At 40.5% G+C, this 23824-nt stretch overlaps 1 protein-coding gene across 1 annotated transcript; it reads right to left on the reverse strand.

Annotated features, from left to right (window-relative positions):
* Nucleotides 1-1371: 1371 nt before the first annotated feature.
* On the reverse strand, nt 1372-7628 carry LOC133759196 (hornerin-like). The gene is made up of 4 exons (XM_062190142.1): nt 7491-7628; nt 1951-5878; nt 1834-1911; nt 1372-1589 (listed from the first exon to the last, which is right to left on the reverse strand). The coding sequence occupies exons 1-4, from the start codon at nt 7626-7628 to the stop codon at nt 1372-1374; spliced, it is 4362 nt and encodes a 1453-aa protein (XP_062046126.1).
* Between the last annotated feature and the right edge of the window lie 16196 nt (nt 7629-23824).

The following is a 23824-nucleotide window of genomic DNA, read 5'->3' on the forward strand; positions in this document are numbered from 1 at the left end:
AAAAAGTCATTGCTAAGATGAATGTTATAGAATTTCATCTATTTTTAAGTCAAGTGGTTTGTCTTACAGGGTTTAAAATTTTTAAAAATATATTAGAGTTGTTGTGAAGGAGAGGATCTTGGGGAATGGTTAAATGGTTTGGTTTATGACTTGACCACGTGTATAAGAAGTAATATGAAGCAGAAGTGAGACAAATGTCAATATTTGATTACCATTTATTTATTTTCAATTGTAATGCAATCCAATTGTTCAAATCCAGTGATCTGAAGCAAATACATTACAGTCAAACCGTAGAACTGTATACAGTATTAGATACTTTTCCTTTCCACTTGGGTTTACATGATATTTTTCTATATGAAAAAGCCAGTTAGCTATAGAAGTGGGTTGAAGTCATTGTTTTTCCCTGCTACAGCTCCTCTGAAGTTTTCCAGTATAGAGCAAATTATTGGAAGTAGAGTGCAAGATCTTTCTTTCTGTAACTAAGTTAAGGCCCATGTTTGGATTCATTGACCTTTAGCCAATTCATCTCTGCTCTTTAAGAAATACTGTACCTACTCACTGGATAGGAAGGAGTACCTGAAGTTCTTTTTAATGCCATTGATTAGCTTGCTGATTAAAGATATACCCAAGAAGAGGGACTTCATGGTTCTGAAAAGAAATTTAAATTTTGCTACATTCTTGGCCTTCTGCTTTCTGCTACCATTCAACATGCGGCACACTAAAATTAGGATATATTTTGCTATAAGAGAAGTCTTTGGTTCTATGACTTGCAATGCATTCATAATTATTTTCTTTTTAGAAGTGCAAACTTAGCTTTGAAATCATTGCTGATTGAATAGTGAGCTTTCAAAAAGACACCTTAATCGAACCCCAAGTTCTTTAAATATTTTACATTATTAGAAATTTGGCCCTCCACACTGGTTATTTATTTGACTCAATATTTCCTAACAAAGTAGTCCAAACACCCTACATTCTTTGGAAGAAACCCAATAACAAGGAATAGAATACAAGACTTAAAAGAAAGAGAGGAACACAGAATCCATTTTTAAGAAGAAATTTCATGATTTCATGATTAATTTCTTGTTCACAATAGTTTGTTATTTTCTAAATTACTTCTTGTCTTAATTTCAATTCTGTTTATTATTCATCCCTAGAATTAGCTCCTCTGCTCTTGGACATATTCATAGAGTGGAGTGCTGCTGAGAAAAATGTGGGAACTTGAGCCTTCACAATAACTTTCTCCTCCTCTCCGATAATAAGAGCCACCTTGTCTGTTGTCCTCTTTGGAAACTGACAATTTATTGATAGTATTGTACCTAGACTGTTCAAAAGAAGGTGTAAATTGTTCAAAGCCACAACCTGAAGACCTTTCTACTTGTCTATAATTGCTTCTTGGTTGCTGTTCATTGCAGTTTGAACGGGGACAGTTAGATTCCCATTTTCCTTGTGAGCCAGAAATATATTGTTCACAGCTTGAATACTGACCAGTTCCAGAACCATATTGTTCAGAGCTAGAATATTGCCCATATCCAGAACTGCATTGTCCTGAGCTTGATGATGGACAACAACCAGATCGATATTGTTCAGAGCTATAACATTGACCAGACCCAGAAGCATATTGTCCTGAACTTGACAGACATGAGTGAGATCCATATTGTTCAGAGCTAGAACACTGGCCATATCCAGAGCCATATTGTCCTGAACTTGATGATGGACATGAATGAGACCCATATTGTTCAGAGCTAGAACACTGACCAGATCCAGAACCATATTGTCCTGAGTGTGATGAGGGATATGAACCAGATTCATATTGCTCATAACTGTGACACTGACCTGAGCCAGATGCGTGTTGGCCATGGCTAGAATAATGACCTGAGAAAGACCCATGTTGGCCATAACTTGTGGACTGACCTGACAGAGTTCCATATTGGCTGTTGCTAGAAAATTGACCTGTTCCAGAACTGTATCCACCATAACTAGAAGGCTGACTTGAACCAGACCCATGCTGACCATAGCTAGAAGACTGCCCTAAGCCAGATTCATGTTGGCTAAAGCCAGAAGACTCTCCAGAACCAGACTCATGTTGCCCAAAGCCAGAAGAGTGACCTGAGCCAGCAGACCTGCATTGACTATGGCTAGAAAAATGACTTGGGCCACTTCCATGTTGGCCATGCCTTGAAGACTGACCCAATCCAGAGCCTTGTTGGCTGTGGCTAGAAGTCTGACTTGAGCCAGACCCGTGTTGGCCAAAGCTAGAAGACTGACTTGAGGAAGACCCTTGCTGACCATAGCCAGAAGACTGACCTGAGCTAGATCCCTGTTGTCCACAGCATGAGGACTGTCCTGATGTGGAACCATGTTGCCCATAGGTCGAGGATTGGCCCAAGCCAGATGCTTGTTGACTGGATCCAGAAAACTGTCCTGATCCAGACCCATGTTGCCCAAAGCCAGAACACTGACCTGATCCAGAAGGATGTCGGCTGTGGCTAGAAGATTGACTTGAGCCAGACCCATGCTGACCATAGCTAGAAGACTGACCTAATCCAGATTCATGTTGGCTAAAGCCAGAAGACTCCCCTGAGCCAGACTCATGTTGCCCAAAACCAGACCCACGTTGGCCATACCTTGAAGACTGACCTAATCCAGAGTGATGTTGGCTGTGGCTAGAGGATTGACTTGAGCCAGACCCATGTCGGCCATACCTTGAAGACTGACCTGAGCTAGATTCATGTTGGCCACAGCTGGACGAGTGTCCTGATGCAGAGCCATGTTGGCCATAGCTGGAAGACTGACTTAAGCCAGATTCATGCTGACTGAAACCAGAAGGTTCTCTTGAGCCAGATCCATGTTGCCTCTGTCTAGAAGACTGGCTTGATGCAGACCCACGTTGGCCAAAGCTAGACGACTGACTTGAGGAAGACCCATGCTGACCATACCCAGAAGATTGACCTGAGCTAGATCCCTGTTGTCCACAGCATGAGGACTGTCCTGATGTGGAACTATGTTGTCCATAGGTCGAGGATTGGCCCAAGCCAGATCCTTGTTGACTGGAGCCAGAAGACTGAGCTGATCTAGACCCACGTTGGCCATACCTTGAAGACTGAGCTAATCCAGAGCCTTGTTGGCTGTGGCTAGAAGACTGACTTGAGCCAGACCTGTGTCGGCCAAAGCTAGAAGACTGACTTGAGGAAGACCCATGCTGACCATAGCCAGAAGGCTGACCTGATCCAGAAGGATGTCGGCTGTGGCTAGAAGATTGACTTGAGCCAGACCCATGCTGACCATAGCTAGAAGACTGCCCTAAGCCAGATTCATGTTGGCTAAAGCCAGAAGACTCTCCAGAACCAGACTCATGTTGCCCAAAGCCAGAAGAGTGACCTGAGCCAGCAGACCTGCGTTGACTATGGCTAGAAAAATGACTTGGGCCACTTCCATGTTGGCCATGCCTTGAAGACTGACCCAATCCAGAGCCTTGTTGGCTGTGGCTAGAAGTCTGACTTGAGCCAGACCCGTGTTGGCCAAAGCTAGAAGACTGACTTGAGGAAGACCCTTGCTGACCATAGCCAGAAGACTGACCTGAGCTAGATCCCTGTTGTCCACAGCATGAGGACTGTCCTGATGTGGAACCATGTTGCCCATAGGTCGAGGATTGGCCCAAGCCAGATGCTTGTTGACTGGATCCAGAAAACTGTCCTGATCCAGACCCATGTTGCCCAAAGCCAGAACACTGACCTGATCCAGAAGGATGTCGGCTGTGGCTAGAAGATTGACTTGAGCCAGACCCATGCTGACCATAGCTAGAAGACCGACCTAATCCAGATTCATGTTGGCTAAAGCCAGAAGACTCCCCTGAGCCAGACTCATGTTGCCCAAAGCCTGAGCCAAAGCCATGTTTGCTGTGGCTAGAAGAATGTCTGGAACCAGACTCATATTGACCAAACCTTGAAGGGTAACTTGAGGCAGACTCATGCTGATCATAGTTAGAGGACTGACCTGAGCTAAATCCATGTTGTGCACAGCTTGATGTCTTTTCTGAAGTAGGTTGGGATGACTGACCTGAGTTAGAACTATGTGCACCCGGACTAGGAGGTTGACCTAATCCGTAGCCTGGTTGACCACAGTTAGAAGAGTGTCCTGAACTTGACCTGTGTTGGCCGTAACTAGACTGACCTGATCCAGACCTTTGTTGTCCAAAACCGGAGGACTGGCCTGAAGAAGTATGTTTTTCATAGGTTGATGATTGACCATTTCCAAAATGATGTTGTTCATATCCTGATGACTGACCTAAGCCAGATCCTTGCTGACCAAAGCCAGAAGACTGTCCTGAGCTACAACCATGTCCAAAACCAGAATGTTGGCCTGATTCAGATCCATATCTTGAAGACTGTCCTTCACCTGAACCATGTTGGCCATAACTAGGTGACTGACCTGAACCAGACCTATGTTGACTATGGTTCAAAGGTTGACCCAATCCAGACCCTTGTTGGCTAGAGCTTGAGGTCTCACTAGATGAAGATTCATGCTGACCACATGATGGAATAGACCCCTGGTGACCAAAGGCAGAAGACTGTCCTGTTCCTGATCCATGCTTTTGTCTTCCATAGCTTCCTGACTGATGGCTTGAGCTGCTGCTTTGTTTTCTTTGAGTGGAGGACTGAAAAGAGCTTGACTGATTTTTGCCACTGCTCATGGACCTGCGTGATTCAGACCCATATGCTTCATAGTTTGAAGAATGTCTTCGTTCAGAACCATGGTTTTGTTGTTGACTATATCCAGATTGACCACTTGAACTGGATCCAAGTTGCCTTTGACAAGAAGAATGACTAGAATTGGAACTATGCTTTCCATAGTGTGATGAGTGACCCATACCAGACCCATGTTGTTCAAAACTTGAGGACTTGCCTGATCCGGATCCCTCATTTTGCTTTCCCCAGTTCCCTGATTGACCACTTGAATTGGATCCATGTCTTCTTTGACTGGAGGACTGTCCTGAGTTTGACCTATGTTTTGCATAACTGGAGGGCTCACTTGAACTAGAACAGTATCCTTGTTCTTCACAGTTTCCTGATTGATATCTGGTATTTGTTTCATGCCTTATCTGTGGATAGGGCTGGCCTGCACCAGACTCATGGCCACAACAAGTGGGTTCATTTGAATTTGACTTGTGGTCTTGTCCTCCACTACTCCCTGGGCAGAATCCATGATGTTGCCCATTAGGAGACTGGTCTGACTTCTTTTTATGTCGTCTGTTTCCTGTTGACTCATCTGAGTCAGACCAGTGTTGGTCAGAACTGAAAGATTGATTCTCAGAGTGGTAATCATGCCCTTGTTCTCCACGGCTTTCAGACTGGTTTGCTGAGTTTGATCTTTGTCTGCCATTTCTTGAATGAGAATAACCAATTTCTTCACTCTCAGATCTATCTTGCTGATGAGAGCCATGCTTGTTTTTCTCACTATCCTTGAAGTGGCCTAAACTTGACTCTGTCCTTTCCTCAGAGCTTTGCCTGTGTCCAGCGCTAGACAAACCTCTTTGATGCCCCCGTTTTCTGGAGTTGGATCTGAGTTTGTGTTTGTTGCTTCCTCTGGAGCTCCTGGAATAGGAGTCCTGCTCTCCTGCACTTGAACTTGAATATCTGGAAGAGGATTCTCTCCCTTTGTCTTCCTCTCCCTCTGTTTCATTCTGTTCCTCTTGGTGATGATGACTGTAATCTCTTTGCTTTGACCCTGAAGCTTGGCAGTAATCCTTGCCAATGATTTTATTACAAGCCTGAGCTAGCTTGAATATCATCAGAAGATACTCAGTAAAATTCACTTTCTTGTTATGGTCTCGATCCAGGCTTTGCATGATGTTATCTACAGTGTCTGGATCATCTGGATTCTGTATAGGAACCAAGCAAAAAGACAAGCAATTTCTGTCAGTAAGGACTATACATCCAGGTAACCACCTGATGGAAGTGGAAATGTAAATGTTTGACATATTTAGGTGGAGCTCAGTCACATAGTTCCTTAGGCTGAATTGCCCTGTCCTGAGCAGAGAGAAAGGAATATGTAATCAGTAATTCAGTGATACATCGTTATTGGGGAATACAACTGGAAGATGAAGGGGAAAAAGGGGACTTTTTTGGGGGGAGGGGTAAAGAATGTCAAGTATGAATTATCTAACTTATAAATAATTTGGGTACCTGCATTAATTATATGTGACATGTATTTATCCAGTTTAACTAGTTAATTAATTTATTTAAAAAGATTTATTGTGTACCTGGTCTCTTCTTAGCATTGTATTATATGAGGGGATAAAGCAGTGAACAAATTCTGTTCCTGACAAAATGAAATTTAATGTTACTGAGTTAGAAACAGAAAATTATAATTTATTGTGATAAGGTTTCTATGTGAACATTGGAAGGGAACCTCTGGCTGTCCAAGAAAGGTTAATAAGAGGATATAATGTCTTTTGAAGGATGGATTCGAATTAGTGAAATGAAGGAGTAAGAAGGGAAATAAAAGAGGCAAAGGAGTATTGCAGGCAGAGAGAATTATATAAAAAAGAGGCTAAAAATGAAAAAAGACATGGCTTATCCAAGAACCTGAAATTCAAGATTGCTAGATTTGGAGTCTAAGGAGTTTTAAGAGATATGGCTGAAAAGATAATTAGGGACCAGAAAATGACTTGTAAGTCATTTTAAGGAATTTTTAACTTTGTCCTAAGAGAAGATGGAGCTGTTAAAGGATTTTGAGCATCTAATGCTGAGACTGGAAGTAGACTGTGGCCTGAACCAGAGGACTAATCATGGAGAAAAATGGGATATTTTAAGAGTCAAGTGATGTACTAGATGGAGGTTGGAAGGTGGTGGTGCCTGCTAAGAGAGAGGACTTCAGTATTGGTGCCATGATTCTGCCTTGGGAGAAGATAGTGAGATTCATATCTGACTCAATGGATTTAAGACATTGACAGGAATCCAAGTAATACTCAGTTGGTAGTTGAATTTAAGGAGTTGAAGCTCAAGAGCTATATTTAAGCTCCCAAATATTTTTCCTAACAATTTTAAGGTGGTAATCACCTTCTTTTGTTGGGGGTGGGTAAGCCAATTTCCTGAATTTAGAGACCTTAAAGTACTAGAATCTCAGAAATGGACAGTGGAGGTGGGACATTCTGGACTGAAAAAAGACAAAGAAGATGATTTTATCTACGTTGCCGTCTTTCTGAAGATCTTGTCATTTCAGTTCCACAAGAATTGCTTATATAGCTAGAACATTTTTTTAATCCATGGAGTCTTTTGTTTAGTATCATTTAGTATCATTTTGTTTAGGATCATTTATCTTGGTCATGTTATGGAAACTGTTGTGGTCAGCTTTTCACTGTATTTACCAAACCCCATTGTATCTGATTTAGTAAGGATACTTCTCTAGGGTGTTTGACATATACAATAAAAAGGTAGGAAGGAGCAGAGAAGAGAATTGTTGCAGAATTAGTCCTGGCATTGAGTTCTTACCTTCAGAATTTGGTGAAACTCATTTTCCAAAAGTTCTTTCAGTTCTGTCTTGCTCAACATGTCACACTCCCCATTCTGGCTGGCATATTGGTAGAAAACATCAATGGTACTGATAATACTTTGTAGGAGTTTAGACATCTTTCTGAAAATTTAACCTAACGGGGGAGAAAAGAGAGAACCACCTCCGATTATTCATTTTTCTTGCTTAAATACCTATCTAGTTCCAGTAATTTGTGACAATTGTTCAGAATTAATCAGTCATGATTAATTTCATCCTGTTGTAATCAAGGACCAATTCAGAGCTGAATGACTTGTTCAAACCATGTAGTAAGAGAGTGATGAAATTAGGAACAATGCATATCTCTCATTTCCATTTCTGAATGAACACAGAAGCAACAACTTTGTGTTTTGGGCTCCCTGCCTCTAACAGGGGTATTTTTATGAACTTTGTTCTGGAGCCCTAGAAATGTGAAGTGTACCAATCCTTCCATTCCCTCAGTTCCTCCCAAGTTCCCAGTTACCCCGCCATGGGGGAATTGCCCATTATCTGCATGGCATACCTGACTCCAGCTAAGGAGCAGTAGTGACTAAACTGGACCCTCTAGACTTCTAGGCTAGAGAAAGTGGACAAAGTGAGCAAAGCCAACAATAAGCCTAGGTGATAGAATTTGGTGAAACTCATTTTCCAAAAGTTCTTTCAGCTCTGTCTTGCTCAACATGTCACACTCCCCATTCTGGATAGCATATTGGTAGAAAACATCAATGGTAGTGATAATACTTTGTAGGAGTTTAGACATCTTTCTGAAAATTTAACCTAAAGGGGGAGAAAAGAGAGACCCTCTTTTCTCCTGCCTCCATATTCAGCTTCTGTTTCCATTCTTCAGGCAGGTATTGACTCTCAGACTGTGTAGGTTAAAAACAGAGACAGAAAGCTCTGTAGTAAGGGAGGCAGTATGCCTAGTAGATAATTAAATTTCCATGATCTTCAGGAAGAGACTCTAAGGAAAGGAGGTACTATACATAATCCAATCATTTCTTCATTTTCTTTCTTAAGTTACGATTATACATAAAATATATAAACATATATAAAATATATAAAATTATATATAAAATCTTTTAAAATGAACTTTTAGTGTTAAGTTCTCCAAGTCATCTACATAGTAAAAATAGAAACACAGTCCCTCAAAGAAAATAAGCCTGATATCCAGTGCCTCTTTGCCTTAGGTCACATCCTGGACCTTCATATTTATATCCTTAAGTACCCATGGAATGGAGCTGAGCCCCTGCTTACTCACCTCGTTCACCAGAGGAACAGTAATATAGAGTCTGAAGCAGCTTGCAGGGTGCTTCTATTTGGGGAGGATGGCCTTTTTATAGAGGGAATAATGGTCCATCTATGGGAGGAGCTGCTGTCTTTTAGATGTCCTAATTCACTCCTAAACAAGTCCTTCTCCTTTTCCATCTCCACCTCCCAGATGTTTACCTTCTCACTTCCTTACATGTTCACCTGAGATTGCATTAGCAATTCCCAAATCTGGGCTGGTATCAGCTCCACCTGCTAGTCTCAGGACACTTTGCACAAAGGCTTCTTCATGCATTCACTGAACTATCTTCTAGCACAACGCATTGGCGAAAAATTGTGTGGAATTTCATAGGAATCAAATGTAGTGTGTGCATGGACATCAGGACACAGATTTCAAAGAATCTTGATATTGGAAGTTTAGAAGGGACTTTAAAGATTATCCAAATTATCTCATTCTAGGTTAAATGTTCTTATCCAGGGGGCTGGTGCTGTGGCACAGCAGGTTAAAGCCCTGGCCTACAGTGCTGGCATCCCATATGGGTGCTGGTTCGAGTCCCGGCTGCTCCACTTCTGATCCAACTTCCTGTTAATGTGCCTGGGAAAGCAGTGGAATATGGCCCAAGTCCTTGGGCCCCTGCACCCACACGGGAGACCTGGAAGAAGCTCCCGGCTTTAGATTGGCTCTGCTCTGGCCATTGTGGCCATTTGGGGAGTGAATCAGGAGATGGAAGACCTCTCTCTTTCTCCGTCTCTACTTCTTTCTGTATCTCTGTCTTTCAAATAAATAAAATAAATAAGGAAATTTTTCTTATTTGCAATTCCAGCCAAGATGTCATTTAATATAGTGTTATTACCTTGTGGGATGGATAAAGGCTGCAGAGGCTCCCTTTCACCTCTTTACCTACCTGTACTAGAACTTAGTGGCCATTTGTTGAAGTAGCTTTAATTTCAACCACCATATAACCCTAGGAAGAAGTGTGTGCTCTGTCACATCATAAGCAGAGTTCTTCATGATCTGGTCTGGCTTCTCTCCAGTTCCTTTTGTTCACTCTGTATTATCCTCTATGTTCCATGGATAATTAACTACTTCAGCCTTCCTGATTATACTATGCCATTTCATATCTTTTCTGAAAATACTTCTCATTATCTGCCTTATCAGTAAATTACTCCTTCCTTTGCCCTTTGATAGGGAATATTTCTTGAGTTGCTTAGGTATGCTAATTTTTGTATCTTGTTCACTACATTATAATCTTTTAAAATGGTTTTACTATGAAATTAATGTCTAATAAAAAATTAGAAAATGTAGATAAGCAAAGAAAAGAAAATCAAAATATCTCTGAACTCACTAGCCAGAAATACCTGCTGCTAATTATTTGGTTTACATCCTTTCATATACATACCCAGCAGTACATATTTGTGCTTGTGTCATTTCTAGACTGTGAGCTCCTTGAGAGTAGGGAATGTGCATTCCATATTTATCTCTTGTTCCTTGGAGATCCAGTATATTGTTTGGTACATAAAGGTCTCCAATAAGTGTTTGTCAGTTTGAATTGAACTGAAAGAGGAGTCCTTTGCAGTCCTCTGCATTGACCAACTCCCATTTTTTTTTCACATAGGGCTAGGGTCTGCCCTCTCTCTCACTATCTGTGCCTCAGAGGATATGATTGCACTAGACATGAATGGAATCTTAGCACTGGACTCAGTGAGTAGCCTTCTTGGGATCTTGCTCAGCACTTTATTCATTGTGAACATATAATACAGATTTCAATGGAAATCTGTGAAGTTACATAGACTTAAGACGTGCAATATGCTTGGGCCTCATTCCTTCGTAATCATAACCTCTACTCTACCACCAATGGCTCTACTCCCAACCTGTGTGTACTGATGGTCCTCTTCCCCACTTAATGCTGGTTAGTGCCACTCTTAGGATCATTGGTTACTATCCTCACCCTGTCTTTTATGACCTTGGCTAAATATAATCAGAGTCGGCGAACTCGTAAGGCTTCCATAGCCTTGGCAACTCATGATGAGAGCCTAGGGTGGTTACTGGCGCCATAAACTAGAGCGTGAATTTGTTGGGTCAACAACAGCAGTCACTGTGTACTTGCTCCTCATGTGGGATCTCTGTCCTTAATGTGCTGTACATTTTGATTTAATGCTATAACTAGTACTCAAACAGTATTTTTCACTTTGTGTTTCTATGTGGGTGCAAACTGTTGAAATCTTTACTTAATATATACTAAATTGATCTTCTGTATATAAAGAGAATTGAAAATGAATCTTGATGTGAATGGAAGGGGAGAGGGAGCAGGAGAGGGGAGGGTTGCGGGTGGGAGGGAAGTTATGGGAGGGGGAAGCCATTGTAATCCATAAGCTGTACATTGGAAATTTATATTCATTAAATAAAAGTTAAAAAAATTAAAAAAAAGACTTGTGCAATATGGCCATCAGAAGAAGTGGTAGCAACTATTGGTAAATGATAAATTACATGCTTCAAAATTCAAACATTGCTATGTGATGTGTTTTCTTCTAAGAAGTACCCAAAGACCTGCAGAGTCAGTTTCCACTTAATGACATTGTTTCCCCTGGATGCCTGATTTGGGCTGTGTTGTTGTGCTTGGTCAGAGCAGTGATCCTTTTCAAGGTGTGACTGACACTGGGAATGAAGCAGAGGTGGAATTTGCCGAGTGAAGACTGATTTCCTGCTGGAGCCAGCTGCTGTCATAGAGGGAGGGAACAGTTACTGGTAAAGACTATTCCAGGTAGACATGCTCTTGAGGCCAGTGTTCTCCCAAACTAAGAGCAGCAAACTTTTTCTGTAGAGGAGTAGATAGCAAATAATATAGGCTTTACGTACCAGGAGATCTCTGGTGCAGGTACACAGCTCTGCTGTTGTAGCATGAAGGCAGCCTTGGATGATATATAAAGAAATGAGCATGGCTGTGTTTCAATAACTTATTTATTGATATTAATCTTTAAATTTTTTATAATTCCACATGCCATATATATATTTTAAATATCTTACAAATATAAATAGGCTTATTACTTGTGAGTCGTTCAAAAATGGATCATGAACTAGATATGGCCTATGAGATGTGGTTTACCACATCATACTCTTTGTCTGTATATACTTTTCAGGAAGATCCTTCAGGAGAGGAGAATCTAAAAGAAAGAGAAGGGTTGGAAAACATGGGGCATCAGAACTACTAACCCATGTGAGAGGAAAAAGTGCACATGTCTGTGAATCTCATCACTTATGGGGAGAAAGGGGAAGAACAGAATAAGGGGCCTTTGGTTTGATATAAGGAAGACATTTTTAACATCTTCATTGACTGGAAATGCAGTGAGCTCTTTGTGAAGTAACTGAATTTATTATCAAAAGTATTATAGGCACTTTCATGTATTATGTAAACAATATTATACCACTTAAAAAAACAATCATTTCAGTCCTTTATTTTCTGCTTATCCTCCCTAAGCAAAATTTTCTCAAGCTTTATTTCCTGGTTTGTGTCATGAAAATGAGAGGCATGTTGAATATGCATTTGATTTCCCCTATTGAGAATTACTAATATAAGTGTTAGTTATTGCAAAAGTCCTTTCTAAAACTGAGATTCATGATTTTACTGTAGCATGTACTCCACAGTAACAGAGCTGAACGTCAAGATTCCCTCATTGTACGTTTGGCTAGTGTGTTTTCCCCTTGGAGACGATAGAATTCAGGAGAAAATATTTCTAATGTAATGTGTTATGCGATACTCTAAGTTTTTCAAGGCTTCTCTCCGTTTATTATCAGAAGAAAGGAAATGCATTCTCCTTTCAGCAAGCAGAGTGCTCCATTTCACTTCGTTAACCCCTCAGGACCTTCGTTAACCCCTCAGGACCAGTAGGTATTGTTATTATCCCTGCTTTGCAGATGAGAAAACTGAGTCTCAGAAAATTCACATGTAACTTGTGTCAGATCACTTGTTGTTACATGGAAAAGATAAGATTAAAACTCAAATTTGCTGCTTCTTAGGAATATCCAATGAGTATGGGACTGTTCGTGTCTTGGAAAAGCAGAGTTTTGTAGATAATTCTTGAGGAATGGAGTGTTTTACTTTAAAACAAAATAGGGGTTGGTGCCTAGTGTAGCTATTAAGACACCACTTGAGTTTCCTGCTTCTTGTATCAAAGTGCCTGACTTTAGTTCTGGCTCTGCTTACAATTCTAGATTTTTGCTGATGCACACTTAGGGAGGCAGCAGGTGATGGCTCAAGAGGTTGATTCCTTGCCACTCATATGGGAGGCTTGCATTGAGTTCCCTAGTCCTGGAGTTGACCAAATGCCTTTGTAGGCATTTGGGGAGTAGCCAGAGGATGGAAGATCTGTGTTTCTGTCTCTTTGCCTTTCAAATAAAATGAAAATAAATTAATAAAACTGGTGAGGATAAACAGTGATGTATGTTCTTATACCATCCCTGTACAAACTTTCTTGCCTGTCTGAAAGGTAGAGTGATGTGGCTATAGCACCATCTGCTGGGTCGTAGGGAAATTTGACAGAAAGTCATTTTCTCCTTGCCCTTTCTGTCCATTTCTCTCATTTCTTGCATATAATTTCTGACAGGTTTTTTTTTTTTTGCTTAGTCTCTATGAATGAGGAAAATATATAAAAAGTGAGGACTTGCCTATCATCTACCTATATATCTAACAGAGACTATTGGTGGCCATAATTAGAGGATAATGTATATTTGTTCTCAGCATATGCACATGGTGTAAATTTAAATTTTAATATTATATAAGCATTTTGTTGTTTGTGGTTCAGTGGAGTGCTAAATATGAAAGGTCAAGTTGTGAAATGTCTGCCAAATTTTATGTCATACATGACTCTGGAAGAGATGCATTGGGTTTTACAACATCGTCTGATTATTATGATTGATGGCAATATCCTTGAATTTATAGACAGGACATCTAAGGCTTTGGTTTCAGAAAAATCAACTGTGTACGAATTGTCAATAGAAATTCACGCATACAGTGCCTTCTGTTCTATTACTCTACATTATAAATGGTAAGATTGGAAACTGATTCAAAAGGCAGAGAACTAAGGATGGAACTTTGGAGCACAAAAATGTGTACATACAGGCCATGGAAGAGGAGCCCTCAAAAACCCCTGACACACAATAGGAAGATAAAACTACCAAGGTTTGAAGAGTAGAAGGAAAACTAAGGAGTCAGAAGCAGAGATCCTCATGGTAGGACCCTTACTTTTTCTCCTGTGCTAGATCCTGAGTATCTATATGTGGACTCACATTGTCTATAAGTAACCTTCTCATCTTGAGGCTACAATGGGAATCCCCACCTACTGAATAGCTGTAAGTGAATTCAAATAGATTTCTTGAACTGAACTGACACCATTGGTGAATTGATTCTGACCATCTCTTTAATCTTCTGATTGTCCTCCACTATCACTGACATGACCATACTCAATCCCTGATGTTTTCCTTTTGTGGATCCAGTCTGTATGAATGATGATTGCCTCTGAGATGACCCAGATTGTCCATAAATAGACTCACATTTTTTTTTTGTCTTGGACACAGGAGATTCTCTTCGAGTAAACTCAGTTTGCTTGTGAGTAGGTGACCATCTCTGATTGAACCCTGGCTTGTCTCTTGATTGCCCACTATTGGAGTCATCTCTTACTCTTGTGCTAGAGCTGACTCCTTTTGATACTCAGACTCTGAAGATGTTCAGACTTAACATGGGATTGTCCTTCACTCTTCCATGGGCTGACTTTAACTGGATTCTTCTTGTCTGCTTATACTGAACGCAGTCTGTGTAAATGATTTTTGTGTATGAGTAGGCCTTGAGTGTCCACAACTGTCTCTTGTTTGTCTGTGACTAAATGATGTGTTTTTGTGCTGGATCTTGGCTGTCTACGGCTGCTAGGTAAAGACTGCCTTCTAGTGTGTTATCTGTCCTTGATAAGATTCTGAGTTTCTAGATCTGTCTTCTGATTCTCTGCCCCAGCTGTCTGTAACATACGCTGTCTGCAGACTGATACTGACTTTCTGTATGAGTCTCCTGATCGTGTGTCACTATCACTACTATAATTGTATCCTCAATGTGTTTATACTTAAACCGGACATTGTAGATTGTCTGTGAACAGATAAGGAATATTTAGAACTATCTCCCAGTTGTCCATACTGAAATGTATGTCTTCCTTGACTCAGAGTTTCCTAGGGTGGTCCTAGAATTCTATGAATGTTGTCTGGCCACTTCAGTATCCTAAATGTCTGAAATTGTCTTCTAATTTTCTACTGTTATAATTTCTCCTCTCTCTTGTGCTGGATCATGATTGCCTGTGACCATACTCAGATTGATCATGGGTGAAATCTGACCATGTCAACTCTTAATTGTTTTTCATGATCACAGATTGACTATAACTCAATGCCTATTTTCTGTTTATACTGATAACAGACTCTGGTTATAGATCCTGAGTGCCCACTGCTGTCTCTTGACTGTCTATGACCAGATCCTTATCTGTCTTTTCAACCAACCTAAATCCCTACATGAAATAATGCTGATTCTCTATGTCTCCTGATTGTCTTTCATTAACTTGTCTATAACAGGATTCTGGTCTTTTTGTATTGGTCCCACACTATATTTGTGATGAGTGTCAGTTAATAGACTCCAAGCATCTGGAGCTATCTTTTAAGTGTTTATTGGTGGATCTCTGTCTTCCTGTTTCAATGGATCAGACTCTCCATGACTAGACTCAAACTGTTCATGGATTTATATCTGGCCATGATAGGACATTGCTTGTGCAGAGCTGTCTCTCATTTGTTCATGACCATCTGCCCTTAATGTTGAATCCTTATCATCCATGTGAATATTCATTAGTGGATGTCTGGCTCTGAAAAGATGTAGAGTTTGGAGTATATATAACTATCTTTTAATTTTTTATAATTGGATTTTTAAATTTTATGCTAGAGCTTGGCTCTCTTGGTCCAAGTGTTGATTTTGAGTCTGTCTTCAGAATATATTTTATTATCACAGTTATAAGTGCATCTTTGGTATCTTACATTGGATCTAGACTTAATAGGGGATGGTTGTCTTTGAGAAGACCATGAATGTTCAGAGCTTTCTCCTGATTGATTGACAGTCTCTGTCTTCTTGTGTTGGGCTCAGATTCTCTTTGTTCATATGTAGGAATCCAGCTTGACCTGACTGCAGCCATCTTTGTAGTAACCACCATTTTGCTCTTTTGGTGAGCTTGTCAGTATAGCAAACCCTATAGGGTAACCAGAGTAGTTAAGATAACCTGCTGCTTTTATCTGATTCCTGGAATGTCTCTTAAATGATGCCTAAGAAGATTAATATTTCTTGAGAAATGTATGCTAACCACAGGCTACCTTTGAATATAAAACTGTTTTTCTTCTGGCCTATGGCATGAGGATCCATTTGTCTTGTATGAATCCATTTGTGTAATCCTGGATTTGTCTGCTGCTTTTTTTGTTTCACTGTACCTTGTGCTTTCGGTAGCTAGTTCTTTTATACTGTGTTTTTCTGAAATAGTAGATCAAGAGTGTCCAGTGCTTAGATCTATGTTTTCAGATCTAATACTGTCTTGTGGTTGTGGCTAGAATCTTGTTTTCCAATTTTGTCATATTTCTGTTGTTTATGGCCATACCAAGACTATTCATGGGGTGAGGCTGATTGAGTTTTCTGATTGTCTTTTACTGTCATTAGACTGAGGGTCCATGGGCACCTTTATCTACCTGTGCTGACTCCAGACTCTGTAGGTAGTGATTGGCTATGCGATGACCCTGAATGTCTGATACTCTCTTCTGACTGCTCACTATTGGACCCATGCCTTCCTCTTTTTCTTGACCTAGATTCTTCTTGCATAGAATCTGACAATTTATGACTGGTTATTTGGCCCTGCTGAGATCCTGATTGCTTAGAACTACTCCTGTTTAACCATTGCTAAAATGTCATTTTCCCTTTATGGTGGAGTCATATTGCCTGTGACCATATTTAAACTGATTATGGGTAGATATTGGCTGTTCTTCTGAATCTCCTTATTGTCCCTTACTCACCAGATCAGTTATAGGCACATCTATAGCCATACTGATGGCATGTCAAAAAAACAAAAATTGTGTAGATACGTAAGGGAAAATAGCAAAGAATAGAACTGTGTAGCTCTTGAAAAGAGTAAGCAGAGGAGGCAGAGCCAGGCAGGTGAATCAGGAGTAGTGGTTAGTGGGGTAGGAGAAAATCCAGCAGATTATGAAGTCATGGGATTCAAGAGAAAGAAGGTGGGAGAGGTTAACGATGCTAAATGCTGCTAAGTCATTTCAAGCAATTAAAATGACTACTGAATTTGGCAACATATACATTATCCACCTGGGTGTTTGACATCTCCAGGGCATTTCAGGGTGAACATTACCAAAACAAAACACCTGATTTCTTTTTCACCAAATCATGCTGTACCAGCTGTTCTTTGCCCAAATAAATGGAACCATAAAAGCCATAATTGTCTACCAGCTTGATCAGACTAAATGCTAGGAATCACCCTTTATTCCTTTTCCCTTCATCTTCCATGTACAGTCTATCAGCAAATTCTATCAGCTTTCTCTTCGGAATATCCTTGGCTGATTTCTTTCTTTCCATTTTTATTGCTAGCAACCTAGTCCATGCTACCATCATCCCAGCTTATCTATTAGAACTAGTGCCCCTCTTCCTTCTTCCTGCTATCCACACAGCAATCAGAATGTTTAAAAATGTAAATAATAATGCTACTTCCCTGCTTTAAAGACTCCATGAGCTCTCCATCACACCTAGAATAGTGGACAAACTCCTTGGTATTACTGTCTTTGTGATTTGATCCCCAGCCACCTCTCTGATCTCATTTTGTACCTTTATTCTCCTTGCTTACCACGTAATAGAAACATTTTCTTTTTAGCTCAGAAGAATATAGTGTCTATTATTTCCTATTGTTGATCTTTTCTTTTGACTTTTATGTGTAATTCTGGTTTATGTGATACCTCCTATTAGTAATTTTTCTTTCTGCTTCAGATAGTTTGCCACATTCATTTTTCTTTATAGCACTTCGTTATCATTTAAAATTTGTTTAGTGTCTGTCTCCCTGTAAAGGATGTGTGTACTTTCTGAGACTAGGGGTTATATTTGTTTACTTGGGTGAAGAACAAATGCATCTTTTCACCTTCCATTTTTCCTTGGTACAGTATTCAAATTTGTTTCCTTTGCATGCTTAGCTTAGTTTGTAGTGTTCTGAGTTATAGTTGGCATTTTTATGGGATTGTCTCATGTGATAAGTGTCTTTGTGAAGGTAGTGACCAAAGCTTATTCATCTTATATATCAAATAAGTTACTCAATAAGTAACACCCAAATTAATGGATGAATCACTGAATTAAAGTCCAGCCATCATTAACTCAGATAATTCAGAATCAGAAGATTAGTCTCCTGATATCAGCTTCCATTTTTCTGAAACTGATATAACTGATCTTACTGATTCTGTTTCAGTTATATGTTCAAAAGGATATTGGAGAATACTAGCATTTCCTGCATCTATAGGCTCGACAGTGCAGAAAGCAGGGTTACTCATCTGGTCCACAGTAAGAGCTGTAGGAATTTTAGATAAAATCCTCTGAAAACAGTAAAAACTATCACTAACGCTAGCTTTCTTTCAGCCTCCCATGTCTTAGGGCTGTGCAGTGGAGCAGTGCAAACAGAATACTGGTTAATTTCAGAGAAGACACATTTCTGTCCTCAGTTTCTTTCCCCATAGAGAATCTCATGGTGACAGAGGAACCAAAAATAAAGAAAAAAAAAAAAACAAGCATCCAGTATTGTTATGCCTTAGAATACATCCCTAGATTTCCACCTTGGTTAATAATAAACAATAATAGATCGATTTCCTCTTACCCAGTTCACCAAAGGTATGTGTAGGAGGTAGACTGGAGCTGGCAGGGTGCTGGAGATCAGGTGAATGGCCCTTATGCCAGCTAGAGGTTCCTGCTTGGGAGAGCCACCGTTTATGAAATGGTCTGATTCATAATTATATTCTGGTCCTCCCATATTTCTGCCTTTTTAATCTACTGTTTATTTCTCAACTTCTTCAACTACTCATTTCTGCTGATATGAGCAGCTTCCAGATTAATACTGACTACCAGACTTCACAGAAAAATCTCTTTGGAAATCACAGGTTCTGTATATATCTATCATCCTTTTTGCTTTTTGAGTGTACCTCTCTCCTATGATGGCCTAACAAAAGCTTGGTGCATTGTTGCTGAAGGTAGAGTTTATTAGGGTGCCCAGCTAGGATTTAATCTCACCTAGTTTGTTACTGTGAGTTACATATCTGAGTATTGATGCAGTCTGCCTATGAGATACTTGAAGTACTTTTGGTAGTCTTTGACATAGGGTGATAAATGAGAAAGGAGAGGATATTGGAGGTGGACAAATCTAGTCACACCATCTCAAATGGGGGTAGGTGGAAGTGAGGTCTGCTTTTCTTTCTATCCTTTTTTAAAAGGTTTATTTTATTTATTTGAAAGGCAGAGTTACAGAGAGAGGGAGAGGGGGAGAGAGAGAGAATCTTCCATCCACTGGTTCACTTCCCAAATGGCCACAACAACCAGGGCTGTGCCAGTCAGAAGCCAGGAGTCAGGATCTTCTTCCAGGTCTCCCACATGGGTACAGGAGCCCAAGCACTTGTGCCATCCTCTGCTGCTTTCCCAAGTGCATTGGCAGGGAGCTGGATTGGAAGTGGAGCAGCTGGGATTTAAACCAGTACCCATTTGGGATGCCAGCATTGCAGGTGGTGGCTTGACCCTTCACAGCTCCTACTTTTCTCTTTTTTTCATGGCTATTAACCAGGGATATTAGACTGCATACTTTGCCTTGGTGATTCTTGAGACTCTGTGTTCATTCTTTTTTTTTTTTTTTAAGATTTATTTATTTCAAAGTCAGAGTAACACACACACAGAGAAGGAGAGGCAGAGAAAGAGAGGTCTTTCTTCCGCTGGTTCACTCCCCAGTAGGCCGCAACAGCTGGAGCTGTGCCGATCTGAAGCCAGGAGCCAGGAGCTTCTTCTGAGTCTCCCATGTTGGTGCAGGGGCCCAAGGACTTAGGCCATCTTCTAATGCTTTCCTAGGCTATAGCAGAGAGCTGGATCAGAAGTGGAGCAACCGGGACTCGAACCAACACCATATGAGATGCTGGCTTTACCTGCTACGCCACAGCACCAACCCTGATCATATGGTTTTTATTCTTCAGTTTGTTAATGTGCTGAATTACATTTATTGATTTGTGAATGTTGAACCATCCCTGCGTACTAGGGATAAATCCCACTTGGTCTGGGTGAATGACCTTTCTGATGTGTTTTTGGAATCAATTATCTAATATTTTATTGAGGATTTTTGCATCTGTGTTCATCAGGGATATTTTTCTGTAGTTCTCCTTCTCTATTGTTTCTTTTTCTGGTTTAGGAATTAGAGTTATGCTGGCTTCATTGAAGGAGTTTGAGAAGATTCCCTCCCTTTCAATTGTTTTTGAATAACTTGAGAAGAATTGGAATTAGTTTTTTAAATGTCTGCTAGAATTCAACAGTAAAGCCTTCTGGTTCTGGGCTTTTCTTTGTTGGGCAGGTCTTTATTAACTGATTCAGTCTCTGTCTTGGTTATTAATCTGTTTAGGTTTTCTATGTCTTCATGACTCAATTTTGGTATGTGTCTACGAATCTACTCATTTATTCTAGATTTTCCAATTTGTTGACATAAAGCTCTTTGCAGTAATTCCTGCTTCTTTTTATTTCTGTGGTGTCTGTTGTTAAATTTCCTTTATCGTCTCTGATTCTATTGATTTGGGTCTTCTCTCTTTTTTTAGGTAAGTTGGGCCAATGGTGTATCAATTTTGTTTATTTTTTCAAAAAAAAAATCAGAATAAATAGATACTTAATGAGAAACAATTTTTCATGGTTTGAGATGATTAGGTAAGGCTCAGCTTGTCTTCCACTTGGAGCCATGATGTACAGTAGCCCATTACAGGCTAACTCTGAGAAGCTCTATAGTACTCACAACTCTAGGTTTAACCAAGGTATCCCAAATATTTGTAACAGTGGAACTTTTCTTTTGAAGAACATCTAATATTAGTCAAGGACCTTAGTAGGGGAAATGCTGTTCTGTATCAAGTGCTCTCTCTCTCTCTTTTTTTTTTTTTCTCAAAGGTTTATTTTATTTGAAAGACAGAGTTAGAGTGAGAGGTAAAGCCAGAGAGTGAGAGAGACAGACAGATCTTCCATCTGCTGGTTCATTCTCCAAATGATCGCAATAGCCAGAGCTGAGCTGACGGGAAGCTAGGAGCCAGGAGCTTCTTCCAGGTCTCCCATTTGGGTGCAGCGGCCCAAAGACTTGGACCATCTTCTACTGCTTTCCCAGGCCATAGCAGAGAACTGGATTGGTAGTGGAGCAGCCAGGACTCAAATCAGTGCCCATATGGGATGCTGGTGCTGCAACTGTTGCTTTAACCCACTGTGCCACATCACCAGCCCCTTAAGTACTCTCTTGTACCTGATAAAAAAGGATGGGCATAAATCCATGTTTTTACCTTCTTGTCAGCATCAGATTCTCTTGCATTTTACCTCTCCCTATTTATTTTTTCCGTTCAAGGACTTTTGCCACTTAATACCCACAGCCACCCTGCTGGTAATGGACCTCTGTGGACTGATATCCAGGGTTCTGCCCTTGCATAGGACAGGCTTCCAAATCTTGTTGATTTTGTTTGTTGGGTTCTAACAGTTTGCAGGGAAGCTAGCTGTCATGCTGAGAGGTTATTTCCTTGATATGTCAAATCACCATTTTTTTAAAAAAAAAGATTTTTTTTTATTTGAAAGGTAGAGTGACAGAAAAAGAGAGGGAGGTAAGGAGAGGAAGAGAGAGTTCTTCTACCCACTGGTTCACTTCCCAAATGGCAGCAACATCCAGGGCTGGGTCAGGCTAAAGCCAGGACCAGGAACTCTACGCTGGTTACCCACATGGGTGGCAGAGGTCCAAGTACTCAGCCATCTTCTGCTACCTTCCCAGGCGCATCAGCAGGAAGTTGGATTGGAAGCAGAGTAGCTGGGGCTCAAACTAGCACTCCATTATGGGATGACAGCATTGCAAATCTGCAGGTTAATCTGACACGCCATAATTCAGGCCCCTCAGATCACCATTTTAGTTAGTAATGTGAATGACAATGTGCATATGTTATGTGTAAGATTCAGGGTGCATGAAGATTTTATAGACTGCTATAAAATCATGGGAAAATTCAGCAGAAATAATTTTAATAGTGATAAATCTTAAAATCTGAATTTGGAAATAAAATACCAACAGTATAAGCATAAGATGGAAAAAATAAAATTTGGGGAGTTTTCCATCTCTTGGAGCCACCCTCCAGGCCACTCTTGCTGGAGGTCTCTGACTTAAGTAAATCTTGCTTTTAAATTTGTCTTGCTTTTCTCTTTGCTTTGTCCTCTTGGAAATTCTTCTTCCATGTGAGACAATGGCTGCCACCGTTTCATCCATAACACAGATCCATGCTATGGCATGGAAAAGCAGTAGAAGATGGCCCAAGTGCTTGGGCCCCTGCACCCATGTGGGAGACCTGGAAGACGCTCCTGGCTCCTGGCTCTGGATCTACTCAGCTCCAGTTGTTGAGGCCATTTGGGGAGTGAACCAGCAGATGGAAGGTCTTTCTTTCTCTCTTTCTGTAATTTTACATCTCAAATAAATAAATAAAATCTTAAAAAATTAAATTTGGTATCAATATGTGTTAAAGACAGGGGAGGAGAGGGGGAGTGGGAGGGGGAGAGCAAGGACGAGAGGGAGAGGGTGAGAGAGAGAGACCTAAAATAAGCCAACCATGGTTCAGCTGGATGCACCACTGCTTTTACTTTAGAAGGGGAGCTGGTTGCCTCATATATTTATGGAGGAGTTGGGAATAGACAGTGATGAATTGATGGAGTAGGAAGATTGATCTTGTAATCAGAATTATGGTGATGTGAGAAACATTCTGTTTACAGAAACATTCTTTTTGTCTCCTAGCTCTTCCATCTACAATTGTATGAATTGATTGTGATGTGAATCATCTGAGATGTATGATGATATTTAGTCTTAGGACCCAGAATAAATTGAGTGGCCAGTGGTTTATTCATGGAGTGAAGAGGATTATAGAGTTAGTTACATAGAATCACCAGCAGCATATTAATTGTAATTTTCAGCCTTTGGGTAGCTTGGGGGAGGGTATTCAACAGGTAGGATATAATAACTGTAATATTATTTTATATTGCAAAATAATCACTGGGGTACAGTTCCAGAAGTCCTTTGAGTTTGGCCATATGTCAGCTGTGATGTATTTTTGTGTTGAAGCCATAGAGTCTTCAATCAGTGCTGATCTTCTGGTGGTTGAATGCTGGCTCAGTTTCTCCATCAGCATTTTAATACTGTTATCAGTGTCCTTCAGCACTGACTTGGATTCATCTCTATTTTAGAATTTCCCAGTTTGTGTCAAAATCTCTCAAAGCTGCATTAGACATTTTTAGTAGCATCCCCAGGAGTGGTAAGCATAGCAGTCAAGTTAGGTGTAACAGACTCTGCATCTTGACTACTTCAGAGTGAATCCTCTTCTCTCCTGGCATACTCTTTAAAGGGTATATGGGGTAGTGTTGGGCACCAAAAAATATGTTGTGTCCAGATCATTAGATCCCCGCATAGACCCCCAGAGAGTTGATCACATCGAACTGCAAAAGCAAGGTTTATTCGGGAGTACAAGCCGCGACAGGGACCCCATCCAACCAACCGGCACAGCGGAGGAAGGAGTGAGGCCCTGGTCTTTGTTTGGGAGAGTTTTTAAAGGAAAAAAGGGATACATCAGCAGGAAAAAAGAGTTACATACAGCATGGAAGCTCTGGGTACAAGGAGTTACAGCGGGGGCTTACAGCACTGAAGCTCTGGGTACAGGGAGTTACAGTGGGGGCTTACAGCACTGAAG

Source organism: Lepus europaeus, chromosome 5 (genome assembly GCF_033115175.1).
Source record: "Lepus europaeus isolate LE1 chromosome 5, mLepTim1.pri, whole genome shotgun sequence".
Lineage (NCBI taxonomy): Eukaryota > Metazoa > Chordata > Mammalia > Lagomorpha > Leporidae > Lepus > Lepus europaeus.

Excerpts from the sequence above, each read along its gene's own strand:
- LOC133759196 (XM_062190142.1), bottom strand. The coding sequence starts at position 7,628 with ATGTCTAAACTCCTACAAAGTATTATCAGTACCATTGATGTTTTCTAC. Across the intron at positions 5,879-7,490 it reads AGTTTCACCAAATTCTGAAG|AATCCAGATGATCCAGACAC; the intron begins GTAAGAACTCAA and ends GTTCCTATACAG. Across the intron at positions 1,590-1,833 it reads CCAACACGCATCTGGCTCAG|CTCTGAACAATATCGATCTG; the intron begins GTCAGTGTCACA and ends TCAATGTTATAG.